Source organism: Vulpes vulpes, unplaced genomic scaffold (assembly GCF_048418805.1).
Source record: "Vulpes vulpes isolate BD-2025 unplaced genomic scaffold, VulVul3 u000000695, whole genome shotgun sequence".
NCBI lineage: Eukaryota > Metazoa > Chordata > Mammalia > Carnivora > Canidae > Vulpes > Vulpes vulpes.
In genome coordinates, this window is record NW_027325815.1 from 121,824 (window position 1) to 141,737 (window position 19,914).

General features: G+C 56.9%; 1 protein-coding gene across 1 annotated transcript; it reads left to right on the forward strand.

The window, feature by feature from the left end:
- The first annotated feature begins 2,592 nt into the window (after positions 1 to 2,592).
- Positions 2,593 to 18,998, forward strand: MFNG (MFNG O-fucosylpeptide 3-beta-N-acetylglucosaminyltransferase). Its single transcript, XM_026010996.2, has 8 exons — positions 2,593 to 3,057; positions 8,460 to 8,508; positions 8,906 to 9,008; positions 9,398 to 9,551; positions 12,704 to 12,789; positions 14,571 to 14,736; positions 16,460 to 16,545; positions 18,069 to 18,998. Exons 1-8 carry the CDS (start codon positions 2,809 to 2,811, stop codon positions 18,121 to 18,123), a joined length of 948 nt encoding a protein of 315 aa, XP_025866781.1. The 5' UTR covers positions 2,593 to 2,808; the 3' UTR covers positions 18,124 to 18,998.
- The last annotated feature ends 916 nt before the right edge of the window (positions 18,999 to 19,914 follow it).

Genomic DNA, 19,914 nt, shown 5'->3' on the forward strand with positions numbered 1-19,914 from the left:
GCCTGTGTCTGACCATCAAAAGAGGGTCCCCTGCAGAGGAGACACTGAGGTTAGCGAGGTACTGTTTTGGCTTAAGTGGCTCGGCTGCTGAGTCCAGGAGACCAAGAGCAGACCCTCTGTGTTCAGTCAGGTCCTGAGACAGGTCCACCGGAGAGACGACAGCCCAGGCGGGATGGCTACAGGGGGTGCTGCTTTAGCTTAGGGTCTGGGATTCCTTGGAGAAGTATTTATGGGACCTTTGTGCTTGAGTGCTGTCCTTGGTCATCCTATGACAGTCCTGTCACAGTGATGAACTTGGGTCAGCCCCTTGAGGTTTGGGGGGGATGGGTTACTAGGTAGAGGGAATCTCCAGAGCAAAGTTTCAGAAGCAGAAAATGGGTTGAGTTTGGCCACCTGGGGAGTGGTGGGAAATGAGACTGGGGAGTCCAAGTTCAGGGTTGGGGGCTGCCTAAATCTTAGTGTCTTATGAGGTCTGGCTCAGACACCATCTCCAGGAAGCCTGCTTGATTCATCCGGGCCTTGGGACTTCTCAGCCATGCCACGTGTTGCCTTGAGGCAGGATGGTGGGTCTCTCAGGGTGGCTGTGGGCTCCCTGGGTGTGGAGACTGGCTAATGCTCATTTGGGTAAACGAACCTCCCCACTTTCTTGTGTGTGCCTGGCCCAGTGCTTGGTGTATGGACATATGAGTCTGGGTGACATTGCGGGATCTCAGTGAAGAAGCTGCCTTTGTCTAGTTCCATTCACTGGGGTGGAGGAGCCCACTAACCCCTTAATCCTCATCAGGTCTTAATTTTGTCCCCATTTGTCAAATTAGGAAATTAAAATTCAGAGAGATGAAGGAACTTGCCCAGAGCCACACAGCTAGTAAGTAGCTCAGTCAGGATTTGAACCCTGGTCTGTGTGGCACGACACCTGGGATTATCCTTCAGGGATGCCTTTCTGAGAGGATGGGCCATGCAGGGGCTTGGCATGGGGCTGGCCCACAGGAGGGTGATCCAAAAGGGTTGATTCTCCATTCCTCTCCCTCCACAGGCCTAGCAGGTGTGGGCCACAGCAGGCCCGGTCCAATTCAGACATCTGGTGCTTTCTTGTGTTTAATGGATGTTTCTTGAGCTCCTACTATGTGCCAGGCATTGTTCTAGGCAGTGGGGATTCGGGGACTAAAACAAGAATCCCCTGCCCTCATATACTCATGAGATAGAGAATAGATAAGTAAAATATACAGGATGTCAGAAGATGAGAAGTTCTTTGGGGAGAACACAGCAGAGAAAGGGGCCTGGAAAGGATGGGCCTGGGGGACTAGGAAGGAGAGGGGAGAAGATATTACACATTTTAAAAAGTGGCCTGGGATGTCCTTGTGGCGACCATGATGTTTGTGTAGGCCCAAAGGAGGCGAGGGAGTGAGATATGCAGACCTCTAGGGAAAGGCCCAGGCAGGAACAGCATGTACAAAGGTCCTGAGGTGGGTGTGTGCCTGGACTGGCCAGAAGCCCAGTGGGTCTGTAACGGAGGGAGCAAGGGGAGAGTAGTAGGAGGTGGGGCTGGAGGGAACAGGGAGCCCTCCTGTAGGCTGCTGTATGATCTTGGGCTTTGTTCTGAGGGAGATGGGGGACAGAGCAGGATTCTAGCAGAGGAAGGATGAGATGTGTGTCCAGCCAAATGGACCTTGTATCCAACCAGATGGTGGCTGGGGAATGCCCTCTGTCCACGGCCTGCCTGGGAGAGAGGCAGCAATAAAGACTGCTGAGTGAGATGGGGTGCCCTGGGCTGCAGCAGGGCAGGCACCCTTCAGGGCCCCCTGTGGGCCAGATGAGGCCCTGAGACCTGGGTTCCAGGTCAGCTCTGTGACGGAGCGGCTGGGTCATCTTCAATCCTTCTGTGCCTTATGTGCTCAGCTATCAACCGGCAGTAGCGATCCTCCTTGAGCTGTTTTAAAGAGCCAAGGCTCTGAGCAACCTACTCTGGGCGCCCTGCGGGTGTGCGGAGGGGGGCATCAGGGAAGGCTTTCTGGAGGAGGAGATTAAAAATGAAGCTTGGGGATCCCTGGGTGGCGCAGCGGTTTGGCGCCTGCCTTTGGCCCAGGGCGTGATCCTGGAGACCCAGGATCGAGTCCCACATCGGGCTCCCGGTGCATGGAGCCTGCTTCTCCCTCTGCCTGTGTCTCTGCCTCTCTCTCTCTCTGTGACTATCATAAATAAATAAAAATTAAAAAAAAAATGAAGCTTGGTGAAAGGGAAGGCGCGACGATAGGGAGGATGGGGGGAGCTCCAGGAGGGGGCAGAGTGTGAGCAGGAGCGGAGGCTGGATAGCAGGACACCGTAAAACAATGGGTGTTGAATGAGCTAAGCCACGGTCTCTGGGGAGCCCGCAGGCTGGAAGGCCCCTCCCTTCCATGGGGCACGGTTTTGTGTCGGTTTTGTGTCGTCCCCACCCCCACGGCAGCAGCTGGCCTGCCGGGCGCCGCCGGGGCTGTCCCCTCTGCGGAGCCCGCAGCAGCCACCGCTGGGGCTCCCGGGGCCGGCCCGCCCCTCGGGCTGCGCTGGAGGCGGGGCGGGGCCGGGCGCCCCGGAGTCGGAGTGGGAGCGGGCGGGGAGCGGGCGGGAGCAGGTGGAGGGCTGGCGGCGGCGGCGGCGGGGCTGCCGAGGCTCGGCCTCCTGGCCCGGAGCACCGGCTCCCACGTCTCCCCTCCTCGCTGCTCCTGATGCCCCCCCCTGCCTTTCGCCTTGGCCGGGGGCCCCCACCTAACCAGCCTCGCCTCCCGGTCCTGCTGGGATTCAGGGGCTGAGCTGTCTGGGGTCCCAGGGCCGATGCAGTGCCGCCTCCTCCGCGGCCTGGCCCTCCTCACCCTTCTGTGCATGGGGCTCGTCTCCCTACGGTACCACTCGAGCCTGTCCCCACAGGGCATGCAGGAGCCCCCTGGGCTGAGCCCGCCAAGCCCTCTGTCCCCCGAGCTGCGGCTGCACGATGTCTTCATTGCGGTCAAGACGACCCGAGCCTTCCACCGCTCCCGCCTGGAGCTGCTGCTCGACACGTGGGTCTCCAGAACCAGGGAACAGGTGACAAGTGGGCGACCGTGGGCCCCAGGAGTGGCCCCTGGCCTGAGGGACTTACAGAGACCTTTCTATTGGGCTGGGGTCCCTGGAGGCTTCCAGGGAGAAGCTGCTGGCCCACTTGCCCAGTCTGGGCTTGTCTTCCCACTCCTTCCTCCCAGGATTAGGGGCTCCTGTGGCCCTGCCTGTGCCCCTCACTGACCCTCTAGCCAGGGGCTCCTCAGGCCCACTGCTCCATGTCTTTCAGGGGCCAGGCTGAGCCCCTGCTCTAAGCTACTCATTCCCTCCTGGGGGCCCCTCTATTCCCTGGCTGTGCTAGCACAGGCTTTGCTCCTGCCCATGTTGGCCTGGCCTGGCCATGGGGACAGTGGGGGGTGCTGGGCAGCTGGGGTAGAGGCCTCTGAGAGGTCCTGGGTCCTGCCAGGCTGCCCCCAGCCCGGGCCCTGGGTGCTGTCCTACTGCCCTGGCTGCGAGGGTGGAGAAGAGGAGCTGAGCCGCTGAGGAGGGGAAGGTCCAGGTGGGGCCTGTTCTCAGGGAGGGGTGGCTCGCATCCCTTCAGAACTCCTGGCCGCCCCTGCCCCTGTGCCTCTGCTGCCCAGGATGTGCCCAGGGCATGCCCAGGGCAGTGGGGCCTCAGGGCCTCATCTCCTGTGTTCCTTTGGGGGGGGGGGCAATTTGGGAGGGAGGGAGGGAGGGAGGTGTGCTACGAGGTTGGTGGCCTAGGTGATGGCTGGGAGAGGTTAGAGTAGAGGTCTGCCCAACATGTGGGATTGTGTGTGTGTGTGTGTGTGTGTGCACGTGCACGCACCTGCATGGAGCCAAAGTGTCAGCGTTAGATGTGCTATGACAAGAGGTGTGTGGATGATGGAGGTGTGTGGCTTCTGTCTTTCGGAGGACAAACTGAGTCCCTCCAGCTCTTGCCCTCTCCAGACCCAGTGCCCTCCATAAGCAAAGTCAATGATTTAGGGAGGATGTTGGGAACTGTCTCTGGGGGAGGTGGAGGGACAGCTCTACACACACACACACACACACACACACACAGTCCCTACTGTGGTGGCTGGCTCAGCGGGAGGAAGTGACGGAGCCTTTGGAGGGGGTGGGGGCTCCTGGGAGGCTGAGGAGTTGGTGGAGGGGAGGTGATGTCTGTGGAGCCCAGGGCTTTCTGGGGAGAGGGCACCGCTCTGATTTCCTGGCCATGATGTCCTAGCATCTTATTTAACCTTTTCTCCAGTGGGACCCCAGCATCCAGGTCCTTCCCTGGGGCACCACTCAGCTTCTCATCTTGGGGAGATTCTGGTTCCTCCTGCGGAAGCCGCTGAGCCTGGCCCTCCCCGCAGACCTTCCTGTTTATGGCGCTGCGTCTGTGTACCCGGGAGCAGGCCTCACGTGGTCTGAGGCCCCTTCCTGCCTTGTCTTCGTCACCATGGTGGTGCCCTTGCCCCGGATGAGGAAACTGAGGTCAGAGTCCCCCTGAAGGCCTGGGGGCTCAGAGCCCCATGGGACCCAGGCCTCTCTGGTCGGGGCCCTTCATTCTCTCCTGAGACCCAGGATCCCAGAGCCACCTGGTCCCTGTGCTGCAGGAGAGGGTCCTTGGGCCTGCAACCTGGGTGGCTGGGCCTGGTGGGCCCAGATCAGCAAAGGAGAGGAAGCAGTTGCCCCCTGTGTGCCTCAAGCTCAGTCCCACATGCCAGCTAGGCAGGCAGTCAGAGGGAATAGCCCTATGTGCTCAGCACCCAAGGGGCTGCACATCAGTTGCCTCATTGTTTAACCACTTGCCAGCCCTGGGTCGTAGGTATTGTAGCCCTGTTTTTTGTTTTTTAATTTTATCTATTCATTCATGAGAGACACACAGAGAGAAGCAGAGACACAGGTGGAGGGAGAAGCAGGCTCCTCGAGGGGAGCCCGATGCGGGACTTGATCCCAGGACCCTGGGCTCATGACCTGAGCCGAAGGCAGACGCTCAACTGCTGAGCCACCCACCCCATAGTCCTGTTTTATAGGCGAGGAAACCGAGCACATTTAAGCCAAGATAGAAGATGAAGTCACTCATTTGCACAGCACCCCTCGGCCCCCAGCACTCCGGACAGAGTCTAGAAACCTTGTCCTTATGCAGAGCTGCAAAAAGGAAGGATGCTCACATTGAGCAAGAGGAGGGAAGACAGGGAGACACATTCTCACCGCACTGTGTCTGCGGCCCCTTTGTCTCTACCCTTTGGCTCATCTTTCTCTGTGACCTTGGCCAAGGCCCGCCCCCTTTCAGCCCTCAGTTTCCCTATCTGCACAGGACAGGAAGGTCTGGGAGCCTGTCTCAGCTCTGCCATCAGGAGCGGGCCTGAGCTGGTTAACTCCAGGGCTGGGTGCCCGCCCCAGCTGGTTAAGGGCGGCCGGGTGGCAGGTGGGCCTTTGTGGTGGCAGGCTGGGGCTCTTGCGGCCTTTGTCCCAGGCAGAGGGGGCGGGCCCGGAGGAGGACCCGTTTTGTGATCCATGGGGAGCCTTTCCCTTCCCCACAGTCCCCTTGAGGGCAGTGGGTAGGGGGTGGAGGCAGCAGTGCCAGCCCCACATCCCCCTCCCCTGCAGCAGATGGCCCCCACCCTCCCCTCCCCTGACCCCAGCTGGCTGCCTGTCCTTTTGTTTTCCTGTGAGGTTTTAACCATTGTCAGAGTCTCCTCCTTAGACAAATTAAATGCAACCCCTGGCTCAGAGGAAACTCTGCCCACCGCTCTGTGCCAATCTCAGGGTTCCCAGGGACTGAAACACCAGCCTCCTGCGCCCGACCCAGCCCCCAGGCCTGCTGCAGGACCCCCCTTCCTCCACTGATTCGGGCGTATTCATCCATCAACAAACACACCCTGGCCCATTTGGCTCGTGCTCCAAACTCAAGAGAGTTCCGCTATCTGGTGGCTGTTTGGTGGCAAAAGTTTGCCAGGGAGCAGGGCAAGAAAGGCCTGATTTATTTTACTGGCTCCCTGGGGGCTGTGTTGAAAACGACTTGGGGTGAGGACAGGACAGGCCAGGGAGACCAGGGCAAAGGTCGCTGCAGCAAAGTAGGCAGGAGATGACCAGGGAGGGCTGGGTCTCCGCAGGCCGTGGAGGCTGATGAGGACGGGGCGCATCCCGGGTAATGTGATGCCACCCCATCCGGGTGCACAGAATTTGCTGGCAGATTGGATGTGGGGTGTGAAACAAAGAGAGGAGGCAAGGCGACCCCGGCGTGCTGGGTCCCAGCAAGATGGGGAGCACTCAGAGGAGCACAGGTCTGGTGGGGAGGCGGAGCTGGGGCACTGAGTCTGAGGCACCTGCTAGGCCCCCTGGGGAGAAGTTGTGGCTGCTGTGGGATTTGATGGCTTCTTGCTGGTGTTGAAAGCCGAGAGGCTGGATAGCACTGCTGAGGCAGTGGACGGGATAGAAGAGGGCCAGTGTCGGGCCGCTTACACTTTCTGCAGGGATATCTGGGACCTCGAGTGTTAGCTGGATCTGAAGGTGGAGACACACCCCAGGGAGAGGGGCTCAGAAGGCAGATGCTGCCCAGGTGTCCTGGAGGTGAGCTGGGTGCCAGGACAGGGGGATAAATCAAACCTGTGCCCTTCAGGATGCCACTGTCTGGTGGGAGGGACCAAAGGATAGATTTCCATAACCCAGGGGCTGCTGTTACTTACCATCAGGAGCAACAGGTGGCTGAGGGGCACATGGGAGGGGTATCAGGGAAGGCTTCCTGGAGGAGGTGATGACTGAACCAGGAGGTAGGGAGCAAGAAAAGGGCACAGCATGTGCAAAGGCCCAGAGGGATGTGCATGTGTGTGGCACATTTGGGGAACTGAAAGACGTTTGGAGAAGGGGTGGGGCAGGAAGTGGTGAGATAGGCTGCATCAGGTCCAGGGGCTGGGTGGCCCCTCACGGCCACACTTAAGAGGCTGGCCTTTATCCCAAGGGCAGTAGGGAGCCACAGAAGGTGCTAGGTGGGGTGGTGGGCATGGGTATGATCTGATTCTGGTCCTGACAGGAAAAGAGATCTGAAGGTCTTGCACTATTCCACTGAAAGATAACTGGCTCAGAACACCCATGGTTATGGGCCCAGAGGAGACAGGACTCATTTCCTCCTGCCCCTTCCTGTGCCCAACCGTGACTTCTGGCCTCCGGTGCCTCAGTTTCCCCCAAGATAAAAAGCTAAGCCTGGCTTTGCCGCATCCTCTTTCTTGTTCTTTCTCATATTATCTCCCTTTACGGTCATAGTTCCTCATTTTCCAGCTGGGGAAACCGAGTCTCAAAGCAGGGGCTGATCTGATCGGAAAGGCTGGTTCCCGGAAACCAGGGAGAAGTTTGTGACTGAGCAGGGAGGAGCTTGCAGCTGGAGGCAGGACAGGGCTAGCCCCAGTGGGGCCAGAGTGAGGGATGGGGATGTTCAGGGCCTTTAAACAGGTGCGATGCTTTCTCCTTGCTCCTCACTTGGAAAGAGTTCAAAATGGTCCAGGTCCTGGGCAGGGCCACCTAAGGGAGGGTCAGAGGAGACCCTCGCTGTGCTTGGCGGACGGGAGGACCTGCTCGGGCGGGGAGAGGCGCGTGTGCCAGGTAGGGCGTGGAATGGGGGTTAGATGGGTCCCGGCTGTGGGTCTGTCTTGCCACAAGCTGCCTGTGGAGGGTTTGTCTCTGATTCTGTTTGCATGACCTCTACCTGCCCAGGGGGCGGTGAGGAGAGGTCCGAGGCCTGTGGGTCCGAATCCCAGCTCAGCAGTTGTCACCTGTACAACCGTGGTCTGTCACTCAGCCTCTGCTTTGCCATCTGTGAGGGGGACCGAACATGACACCTGTCTTGAGGTTCAGTGAGGTCAGCAGGAAGCAGGGGTGTACAAGCTGCTGGTGGGGTGCTTCTCCGATCTGGGAGGGGTGGGATTGGATCCTGATGGAAAATTTCTGAAATGCGTAAGGGCCCTGTGCCTGCGCCTGCGCCTGCGCCTGCGCCCGGCATCTGCGTGGCTGTGAAAGCCATGACTGTCTCTCCAAGTACGTGTGGTGTCCCAGGGTGCGGGTCTTCCCACAGAGAGTCCATCCTGACAAAGTGTCCAGGGTTGTGTATGTGAGGTGACAGAGGGGCCGTGTGGGACTGCAGTGTGTGTTTGTGTGTGACATCGGAGAGGGTGTGACTCTGGTAGAGTCCCCACGGTGCTGGCCTGCAAGGCTGCTCGTGCAAGTGACACTGTGGCCTGGTGCACGCTGTGGGGCTGTGCTGTGTGTATTGTAAGGCGGGGTCGCTGAGAAAGTCATGTTGTCTTCAAGGGGTGTGTGATGATGTTGGGAGGGCTGTGTGTCTGTCACTGATGGAGGACAGAGGTCTGGACAGGTACTTCGGCAGAGGCTTGGCTGTGGGCTGCCCTTGGCCAACTCTGGTCCTGACTCCTCTTTTTCCTTCTTAGACATTCGTCTTCACCGACAGCCCAGATGAAGGCCTCCAGGAGAGACTGGGTAACTCTGGGTGGGGTGAGGGCCCCTCAGCTGTTTCCAGGGAAAGCTAGGGTGGCTGTCCCCTGGCATGGGGTCCCCAGGAAACAGGGCTGCTCTCCCTTGGCATGTAGGGATCCCCTTTGCCTGGGAGGGGAGCAGGCTTCTTCCCTGGAATCGGGTGTAGGTGTGAGGAGGGGCTCTCCTGGACGGTACCCTGGACTCCTGGGTCCCAGCCCAGCCTCCCGTTCATTAGCTCTGTGGTCCTGGGAGGGTCAGCCCTCCCTGGCCTCAGTCTCCCCAAGTGTAAAATGGGAGTGATGGACCGCTCCAGGCTGGGGTCTTGCTCCACATTCTCACAGTGTGCAGGGCTGTGGGAAGGACCTGGACAGGGTCCCCTGACTTGTCCCCACTTCTCCAGGGTCCCACCTTATGGTCACCAACTGCTCTGCTGAGCACAGCCACCCCGCGCTGTCCTGCAAGATGGCTGCTGAGTTTGACACCTTCTTGGCCAGTGGGCTGCGGTGAGTGCATCTGGGTTTCTGGGGGCAGGTGCTACCTTTGCCTCAGGCTAGTTCCCCAAATAGGGTGTTGTGTCAAAAAAGTGAAGTTGGCTGGGTCTGGTGAATTTACTCATGTAAGGGTCTCCCGGGGTCTGTCTCTGGGCAGACAGTCTGGATTCAAGTCTTGCCCTTCACTGACTGTGTGACCTTGGGCAAGTGCCTTAACCTTTCTGAGCTTTGGTCCCCACCTGGGAAGTGGGCACACTTTCCTCAGGAGCTCACGCAGATGCTGTGTGGCTCAGAGCATGGGCCTTCAGGTTTGCTACCCTCAGTGCCTAAGTCTGCTGATTATGGGGGGCGCGGGAGGCCCCTTGGGAACCCTCCTCCAAGCTCCTCTTCCGTCCCCACAGGTGGTTCTGCCACGTGGATGACGACAACTACGTGAACCCAAGGGCGCTGCTGAGGCTGCTGAAAACCTTCCCCCAGACTCGCGACGTCTACCTGGGCCGGCCCAGCCTGAACCGGCCTATCCGCGCTTCGGAGCCCAGGCCGCACAACCGCACGGTGGGTCGCTCCCTTCCTCCCTCTGCTTTGGTCCCCGGTGTCCGCGGGGGCCCGGCGGGGGGCGGGGCCGCGGGGCGGGGCCAGGGCGGAGTCACGATCCTGTCTGCTCGGTGGAACCCGGAGGCTGAGTTAATGCAGGTGAGGTGCAGAGCCCGGCACACAGTAGGGCCTGAGTCACTGAGGAGCAGTGGCTCGTTCTGGTCACAGGTGAAAGGGGTGAAAGGGGTGTGGGGTATGGGGGGGATGAGCGGAGGCTTCCTATGGCTGGACTCCTGGCCCCTGGTATCTTCATGTCGTTGTTCAGGATGTTCAAATGCCGAATACCGCTGGGCTGGGTGGTGAACTGCGCTGCCCCCAGCCCCTGAGCACTCCCCTCCCCTCGGCACTCCTCCTCTCTCTAGACTCCACTGACTGGCAACTAAAGAGGTGCCACTTGGCACAGTGGGGTCCCCAGCACCGACCTCAGCTCCAGACCTAGAGGGACGCTAATGAGGGCTGTGAGATTTAGGAAACATACACCAAAAAATCAGGGTAATAGTTAAATTGGACTTTCAGATAAACAGGGAAGAATTTTTTATTTTATTTTTAAAGATTTTATTTATTTATTCGTGAGAGACAGAGAGAGAGGTGCAGAGACACAGGCAGAGGGAGAAGCAGGCTCCACGCAGGGAGCCCGATGTGGGACTCGATCCCAGGACCCCAGGATCACGACCTGGGCCGAAGGCAGGTGCTAAACCATGAAGCCACCCAGGCTGCCTGGGAAGAATTTTTTAGCATAAGTATGTAGCATGGTTCTCTCCTGGTCCCCAGGACCCACCAGGCTTCTGGTGTCGGTGTGGCCCAGGCCCCCAGGGCCCCAAGTAAAAGGCTAGTCAGGGGGTCCCCCTCCCTAGAGGCAGCATGTGGAGCAGGAGCTGGGCCTTCAGTAGGGCTCTCTGCCTCCCCAGCTCACCATCTGCTTCACTAGAGGAGGAAACACAAAAGTTTAATTATCAGCAGCTACATGGCCTCTGAGCCCTAATTAAATCCTCTTGGGCCCTGGGGGTGTGTAGGTGAGTCAACTCCAGGTGAGGGTGGGGTGCCCCAGGCTCCCGCACCGCCACATGCTTGGCGGTAGGGGGTTGAGAACGTTGCTCTGGAGCCCGACTCCGTGGCTTCACACACCAGCTCTGTTACCTCCTGGCTTCATGACCTTTGCTGAAGTCACCCCACCTTTCTGTGCCTCAGTTTCCTCATCTGCAAAGTGGGTAATAACCATCCCCACCTAACAGGGTGGTTGTGAGCAAAAAAAAGGAACAATCAAATGAGGTCACTACCCAAGTGCTTAGAATGGGACCTGGCATGGATGACACTGGTGAGTGTCCAGTGGTCAGTACCCAACCCAGCTCAGCCTTCCTCTTGGGGCTCCTGCCTCCTGTGTGGGTTCAGCACCTGCTGGGCACACCCAGGCCCCGACCCCACATCGTGCACTAATTCCCTCCTTGCACACACTCCACCGGTGGGATCCCTAGACTCTGCCCCAAAGTGTCCAGGCTGCTTGGATTCTGGGGTGCCCCCTGGGCTGTGTGTGTTGGGGGCAGGGACAGCAAAAGGGAGTGAGAGTTCTGGCACAGGCTCAGTCCCAACTCTGGGACCTCCTTTCTCTGCACCTTGTCACCTCATCTGTGGCCACAGGACACTGTACATCTGTGCTCAGCATTAGGCACTTCTACTGTTACTGCTGTTGGTACTTTAATTATCTGGGACCAGAAGCCCTGGACCCATAAGTCATTCAACAAGCCTTGATTGGCACCTCCTCGGTTCATTCTGCTTTGTTGAGGCCTGGCTTCTAATCTAAGAGTGTGGCATTTCCAGAAGTAGCTCATAGAGGTCTTCAGGAGGAGGACACAGGGCCAGCAGAACTGGAGCAGATGTGCTCACAGGTGACAAGTCTGAGGCTCAGAGAGGAGCAGTGACTTTCTCAAGGTTGCTGGAGGCTGAGGCCCCAGTGTCACGCTTCCCGACCTCCTGCCCGGGGTTCTCACTGCTGCGTCATGGGATAACCCAGCCCATGCAACATGCATGAGTGAAGCACCAACCATGTACTTGGGCGAAGGTAACTGTGGGGAACTTGTTGGTTAAGAGATGGCACAGCTGAAGGGTGCTGTGTTTGCCAAAAGCCTTCAAGAAGGTCAGGAGTTCTGACGTCACGAGTCCTCACAGAGGAGGCGGGGGCAGAAAGTGGTTTAAACCCCAAGGGAGGTGTTTGGTTCCTGAGACTGAGAAGTCAAGGGTTTTGCTGGCCTCGGGGGGCTCACAGGCCTCTCTGTCCTTCTCTCTTTACCCCGTGAGAGGCCTCGTTCCCTCCTTGTGCAGAAAAGCTTTCTCAGCCCCAGGAGCAAGGAGTGGCGAGGCCGGTGCAAGTGGCGTGGCATAGGTGGCATCACGACTACCGCTCCCAGGCCTGGTGACCCCGTGGAAAGCGTCTCTTCCTCCCAGTTAGCATATGGAGCTCAGGGAAGAGCTCTGATTGGCTGGCCCAAGTCACGTGCCCGTCACTGAGCCAGTCGCTGGGTTGAGTGTGGCCGTGTGATCCACCATTTCTGGGGCGCCTGCCCACCTCCTGCCCGGGGAGCGGTGCTATTTGGCAGCCCCTCCTGAACCACCTGGGGAGGGGTAGAGGGACTTCTCTGGGGAAAGGGGTGAGGTGTGCTGGGCGGACAGATATGATACACATTCTCTTTAAGTGAAATCCAGCCAGACTGGGATCTAATTAGAAACTCCATCACTCTTAATTAGCCATGTGACTTTGGGCCTCGGTTTTCTTGTCTATAAAATGGGCGTGGGGCACCTGGGTGGCTCAGTGGTTGAGCATCTACCTTTGGCTCAGGGCGTGATCCCAGGGTCCTGGGATTGAGTCCCGCATCGGGCTCCCTGCAGGGAGCCTGCTTCTCCCTCTGCCTGTCTCTGCCTCTCTCTGTGTCTCTCATAAATAAGTAAATAAAATATTTTTTAAAAATGTGCATAATAATGCCAGGCTGTAGCAAGGCTTTAGTGAAATATGAAATAAAAAGGTTTTGAGCCGTGCTGGTTGGGGGTGAGGGGTGGCCCAGCTGTTGCCCCGACCCCCAGGCTCACCTTGCACCTTGGCCCTCCCCACCTCTCCCCCCCAGAGGCAGGTACAGTTCTGGTTTGCCACTGGGGGTGCTGGCTTCTGCATCAACCGCAAACTGGCATTGAAGATGGCCCCATGGGCCAGGTAAGCAAAGCTGCACAGGAGGGTGGGGGAGAGTGGGGCCTAATGTGGGGGGTGCCGTTGCAGCAGGGAGGGCTTGAGAGTGAGCTGAGGAGAAACTGCCTCTCATGCATGCTGTGTCACAGAGCTACACAGTGGTGAGAAACCACCTGCCATCCTGTGCACTCTGCCACACACAGGCAAGTTGTGTAATCTCTGGGAGCCTCAGTGTCCCCATCTGTAAGATGGACCTGATTATATGATAGCTAATGGTTGGTGTGAAGGGTGGAATGTGACAATATTTATGCTGGCACCTGGTCCCCAATGTCACAGGGGAGGTGAAGGCCAAGTGTAGAGGCATTCAGAGGAAGGAAGAAGTAGGGCCTTCTGCTAGTAGGAAGGCTTCCTGGAAGAGGTGGCCTTTGAACTAGGATGGCTCTAGAGGCCCCCCACCCATGTGAAGGTGGGAAGTGGAAGCTCCCGGTATGGGGTAAGGGCACTGGTATTCTAGAGAGGAAGTGGCAAAGGCTTGGCCTCTCCAGGTCCTCAGGGCTAGGATGTTGTTATAACAGCAACATCAGTGTCACTACCTTGTATCGAGGGCTGACTGGAGCCAGGCCTGCGCTTCACCAAGAGTATCCTGAACCGGGGAGGAAGGCATGTCCACTTTGTTTCCACCTCTAAGGAGATGGAAGTGTGAGAGGTTGAGCCAGTGACTGGTCCAAGGTCACCCAGGTCCGAGGTCACTCAGCAGCTGGGTTTGGCCCCAAGACCTGCCTGCTTTGCCACTCTACCACCCTAGCCTGCTCTGACCTGGATGGGAGGGGTCATCGCGGGGGGTGGGGTGGGGGGGACTCAGGCCCTGGTTGGGAGGGGTAATGCTGTCCTAGGGCCTGTCGACAGCAGGTCTATACACATACACCAGGGGTATTCCCTGTACCTGGTGCCCCCATCTGGGCTTCTGTCCACCTTTATGGTGTATTTGTGTGAATTGGTAAAGGTACCCCCTTTGGCCAGGTGCAACCTCTGGGCACAGCCTGGATGGGAAGGGAAGGCTGGGTTTCTGCACCCGCTGGGCCCCTTGGTCAGGCATTCTGTGCAGTGGGGCAGCCTGCCTGACCTGGCCCCCAGGGATGTCTACGTGGAATGCAGCCAGGTGATGCCCCTCCCTGGGACACTGCCCCTTCCTCCTCGACATCTGGCTGATTCCAGTGCATCTTGTAAGACTCCATTTAAAGCCTGCCATTGTCATGGTTAAATAAAAAGCAAAACAAAAGACTGCCACCTCCTCTGGGAAGCCCACCTTACCGTCCTGTGTCACCCAGGCCTCATGCTTCCCTTTGACTTAGTGCCAGTCCTGCTCCTAAGTGACTTGTCCATCTGCCTCCACTCAGAACGGGGGCTGCTATTGAGGGCAGGAAGCTTTTCTTTCTTATCTCTGTATCTGCAACCCTAGCACGGTACCTGGCACCAGGTAGATCCTCAAGCCCAGCCACAAATGAGTGAGTGAATGAATGTACAGAAAGGAAAAGGTACATTTATAAAGGGCTTCTTCTTGCCATTCTCCCACTTAATCTTCACAATAGCCCAGTGAGGGTTATCACGCCCATTTCACAGAAGAGGATGCCAAGGCTCCCCAGGTTTGTGGCTTGCCCAAAGTCACACAGCACACAGGAGGCAGATGCTAGAGTTGAAGCTCTGCTCTGCCCAGTGGCCACGGTGGACAGAGGGCCTTCGGGGAGGCAGGGGGAGCTCTGGGTGCTGAGGGCCTGGGCCAGTGGCCTCAGCACAGCTCTGTGTCTCAGTGGCTCCCGCTTCGTGGAAACGTCTGCCCTCATCCGGTTGCCTGATGACTGCACTGTGGGCTACATCGTCGAGTGCAAGCTACGGGGCCACCTGCAGCCCAGCCCCCTCTTCCACTCCCACCTGGAGACCTTGCAGCTGCTGGGGGCTGCTCAGCTCCCAGAGCAGGTGAGCTTTCCTGAGAGCAATGGGAGAGGGGTACCTGTGGGGACTGTCCCCTACTGATGATGACACCGAGGCCCAAGGTGGGAGAGCACCCTCTGACTCAGCCAAGGGTTAGCATTTGTGATGCTCAAATTCTTTGGTCTGGTCCCGGAATGAATGACAGCTGGAAGGGCTTGCATGGATCAGAGGAAGCTTGCCTTTGGGTTCAGACCGCTCGGCTCCCTGCCTGCTCCCTCTGGTCCCTCTGTTCCTTCTTCAACCTTCCAGCTTCCCACATTCTTCCAAAGAGGCCAGGCCTGCCCTTTCCAGCTCTGTCTGTTGGTTTTCCCATCTTCATCGAAGCTTACCTGCCTGCTGCCTTCTTTCTAACCCAGACGTTGCTGGCAAAGAGCAGGTGTTTAGGGGGAAAGCTCAGGTGTAATGTCTGGCTGGGGGAGGGGGACCCCATTCACCACCTGGCAAGCCACAACTCCGCAGAGGCCCGGCTGGCTCTACCTTGCACACGTGGCCCTCCTACTCATGGGTGGCTTGTCCCAGAGGTGATCCTGGCTGGGAAGGCCTCTGGGGTCCTCCACCCAATGGTGCAAGTCAGGAGCCTTTGGTAGCAAGGGACAGAAATGCAACGCAGTCTGGTTCCAACAAACAAGGACATTGTATGGGCTCTTGAACCTGAGAGGCTAGAGGCCGGCTTGCTACTTCTGGCTGAGTCTGTGTGCTCAGGCTGTCCTCACTCTCATCTGTTTCCCGACATTGGGCTCACCCTCTGGCAGGCTTGCCCCCTTCAGGTGGGCAAGATTTCCAGGCTTCTGCCCCACCGACAGGAGGAGAGCTCCTCCCTCTGCCACGGTCCAGGGCTGGTGCTTGTTGGTGCTTGTTGGTTGGAAGGCCTGCTTATGTCCTCGACCAGGGCCAAGAGTTAGTTTTGGTTCGCCAAGCTCTGGAACTGGGGTGTGGGTGTGGTCCCAATAAGACCTTCAGGGCCTGAAGCCAGGAAACGGCAGGGGGCAGATTTGGGGCAGCCAAAACCAGGCACCGTAATGGCTGAGATTTTCAGAGTACCATGCTGGTGGCCTTATCTGCTTTAACTCTCTGGTTCCTTACAACCTTTGCAAGAAGTCAGCGCTAACATTCCCATTCTGTAGGTGGGGACAGTGAGGCCCAGGGAGCTGAACTAACCATGGCACAGCTAACATAAGGCAGAGGGGGATTTGAACCCTGCCTGGGTGGCTCCTAAGCCCACAGTCTTTAACTGCTCTGGTCAACTGCCTCTCGACAAGGGGCATTATCCCAAGTTCTCATTGTGTGTGGAGTACCTGAAGCTCTGGATGGAGAGGAGCTTCATCCCCACAGAGAGTCCCTACAGAGAGTCTCCAGAAACCTCTGTCCAGGCATGGAATTTCCTGGAAGTCAGCCTTCCCCTCTTGAGACTCAGTGTCCTAGTCTATAGGCAAGGGACTCGTTCCAGCTTCTCAGGTAGGGTAGACTGCTGGGGAATGTAAATAGGGTCTGGGCCAGACAGTGCCCTACAATCTCAAAGTGCCTTGAGGAGTGGGGTGGGCTCTTCAGTGGAGCCCAGAGGGCTAGGATGGAATTTCAGGGATAGAAGCAGGGTCTCTGTGCCCCAACTCAGAATGCCCTATGTGCCTTCCCTGCTTCTGCCCAAACACCTCCCCTTCTGGGGTCCCCAGTGAGACATCCCACCAACCTTCCCTTTTTCTCTGCCTAGGTCACTCTCAGCTATGGTGTCTTTGAGGGGAAGCTCAATGTCATTAAGCTACAAGGCCCCTTCTCCCCTGAGGAGGACCCTTCCAGGTGAGTCTGTAGGGTTGGAGAAGTCAAGGCCGAGTCCAGGCATCTAGAGAGAAGGGAGCCTGGAAGTAGGGAAGGCCTTGGTTGCTGATGGCACAGAGCTGGGGGTGCAGGGAGTGGATTTCAGTCTCTGTTTTGCCCTGGGATTGCTGTGTGACCTTGGGTGAATCCCATCCTTTCTCTGAGCCTCAGTCTCCCCATGCCTAACACAAGGAGGCTGGGTGTTGTGGATCTGAGGGCTCTCACAGCCCTGACCCTCAGGGATTCCTCAGGACCCTCTGAAACACTGAAGAATGTCTTCACAGAGCAAAGGAGATCCTCTGTTGGAAGAACTGCAGGCCCTGACGGGAAATTAATTTTTAGTTGAGCTTTTGTCAGCTCTGTTTCTTTGATGATACTCTTCCATGGTTCTTTTCAGTAGGTAGATGGTTGGAAAGGGGGCTAAAGGGCCACTCATGCACCTTCCAGTTCTGCCTCACAAAAAGGCCACAGGGAGGTTAGGGCGTTTGGCTCAGACCCGGCTGCTGTAGAGCATCTAGGAGCATAGCCTGCGACACGCTGCGGTGGGAGGACTGGCTGCTGGAGGAAGTAGGAGAAGCCACTGTGGCGGAGATGCAGGAGAGAGAGAGCGGTGGCAAGTGTAGTTGGAGGGGGTGGCTGGGGCCTCCCCAGAGCCTTGTAGGCTCCGTCTGGAACTCCTGGGGGAACCAGGACTCCTGGCTCTGAAGTTCTGCAGAGCTGTCTGTCTGGGGCAGAGGCTCACAACTGTTGGAGGTGCCCTGGGGCCAGGGCTGTGTTGGACAAGTTAGACATTACGAGGAGACAGAGTTTAGCTCAATATAGGAAAAAAATTCAAATTTCGGAGGTGACTGCTACTGCCTTCAAATGGGTGAGCTCCTCATCTGTGGAAATGTACAAGCTATGGCTCTACTGCCAGGAGGGTTATGAGCAGATGTGAAATTCTCTCAAAGCCTGAAGATTCTAGAATCCAAAGGTTCCCACCTCATAGGGCTGGAGCCAACTGGGCCCTCAGATACATGTGATCAGATAGTCTGGTCTCAGCTGGGGTCTCTTCATAGCATCTCTGTCCTTTGAAGTCTCTCTAAACCAGTGGTTTTCAAGAGGGACCATCCCCCCTGGGGGGACATTTGGCAACATCTGGAGATATTTTGGGTTGTGATGACTCAAGGGGATTCTTTTTTTTTTTTTTTTTTGCATTTGATGCTGATTATATATTTTTATTTATTTTTATTTATTTATTTATTTTTTAATTAATTTTTATTGGTGTTCAATTAACTCAAGGGGATTCTACAGGCATCAAGCGGGTAGAGGCTGGGGTGCTGCTGAACATCCTACAATGCACAGGCTACCCCATAACAAAGAATTACCTGGCCCTAAATTTTAATAGTGCTGGGGTGGAGAAATCCTGCTCTAAACCATCTCTGTGGCATGTACTCCCCTAGGAGCCCATGGAGTGAGTGTAGGAGTTGGGGTGACCATCTTGTCCATTTCTGATCTCTTTACAGGTTTCGTTCCCTCCATTGTCTCCTATACCCAGACACTCCTTGGTGTCCAAGCTGATGGCCAGATGAACCCTGAACCACTGGGCAAAGTTTGGGATGAGGCTTCTGGTTGTCCTCGGCCTCGCCAGGCAACCCTGGGGATCTGCGGCAAGTGCCCTTTGGTGGGCAGGCCCCAACAGGGCCTCTGACTGGTGGGCCAGCCTAGGCTCAGATGGTGGCAGTGAAGGCATCATGGCCCCTGGGAAATGGGTTGGACAGCCCAGAAAACAGGTGCACCAGGTGAGGGCCAGAGAGGCCCCCGGCATTGGGCTTCTGTGGGCCTTGGGTGGCTGAATTGAATAAGCATGGGGGTGTCCTTGAGCTGGGCTGGGGCTCAGGGGTCTTAACCCTCCAGAAAATTACATGGGCCCCTGGGTGGGATCTGGCCTCCATCCCCAGCTCTGGTCTCTGCATGCCCCTGGGGTCAAGCACTGGGCCACCCACTCCTGGCTCCCTTGCCTGGATCCCCAAGCACTGAGGGGACCCAGGTGGACTAATGGCAGACCCAGTGTCTGTGGAAGATAAGGTCATTGCTGACCAGTGTCCAGCTCCTTGTACCAACCCCTTGCTAACAGATCCCATTTTGTTTGGAGTATTGGCATGCCCAAACCTCGATGGATCATGATGGATCCCGGCCAATTGTGACGATCCTTTTGCTCACTTTCCCAGCTTCTCTTGCTCAGTCTGTTGGTGCAAATTAAACAAAGCCAACAGAGAGGCTCCTGGGGAAGATTTTGCAGCCCCATACACCATCTTCATGCTGTGAATGTGGGTGTGATGTTTGGATCTGAGGCCGTTACCTTGTTATCGTGAAGGAAGGGCCATGACAATCATGTACACCTGTCCCTTTTGGCCTCTGGTTCTGTAAGAAAATTAAACCCTTACTTGTATAAACCTCTCTTGGTCCAGTTTTCTGTTATGGGCAGCCAGTGTGTTCCTGACTGGGGCAGGCTCTTAGGTCTGCCTGTCACAGTGGTGATGGTGGTGTTGACTTGGATCCTGAGCTAGATGTCCCTGCATCCTTTGCCTTTGCTTGCTGTAGATATAACCTTGAAGAATCCATTTGGTCTCTCTGGCCATTTTGCCCATTTTATAGATGAGAGAAGGAACACCTTCTCCTTGGATTGATATCTGGGTGAAATGACAGTGTTGGTAAAGAGCTCAGCACAGACTCTGGCACAGAAAAGGAAGAGTTCAGTGAGCAGGGACTGTTACTAGTGTGTATGTGAGCCAGGGTGTGTGAGGGTATGCATGGGTGTGTGTGTGTACACACACGTGTGACATGCGTATAGACAGGCATACACCACACGTGTCCTTAGGCACAGACCTGTGTAGAAAGGGGACACTACACAACCCCATGCATGAGGTGCTGGTATGCCAGGAGCTACTTCTCCTTTACTCTGCCCTCAAAACCTAGGTTGGGGGTCACCAGAGAATTGGGAGGGGCAGAGTGGAGACATAGATGAGGGAGTCAGCCTTTAGTGTCAGATAAAGGAGCAGTTTGACAGCCATGGTGGGAGGTGAATCAATGGAAGCCTGCCAGCATGAACGAATGAAAGTGGTCAATGGTAGAAGTTCAGGAATGCTGGTGCATAGGTTGGGGAGGCTTAGGGATGAGAGGCGTCCTCTCCTCGTGAGTCATTCTCAGTGATGTGGTAATTTGGGGCCACCATGGGGCTCTGGGCTGGGGGTAGGAAGGAGGACAGAGGAGAGATCCTGAGGGATAGAGGGGCCCTAAGCCAGGCATCCAAGGCTGAGGGCTCTTTGGAACATACTCTCCAGGTCTTAGAGGACCTTGTCCCTAATGCAG

Excerpts from the sequence above, each read along its gene's own strand:
- MFNG (XM_026010996.2), top strand. The coding sequence starts at position 2,809 with ATGCAGTGCCGCCTCCTCCGCGGCCTGGCCCTCCTCACCCTTCTGTGC. Across the intron at positions 9,009-9,397 it reads TTCTTGGCCAGTGGGCTGCG|GTGGTTCTGCCACGTGGATG; the intron begins GTGAGTGCATCT and ends CCGTCCCCACAG. Across the intron at positions 12,790-14,570 it reads AAGATGGCCCCATGGGCCAG|TGGCTCCCGCTTCGTGGAAA; the intron begins GTAAGCAAAGCT and ends TCTGTGTCTCAG.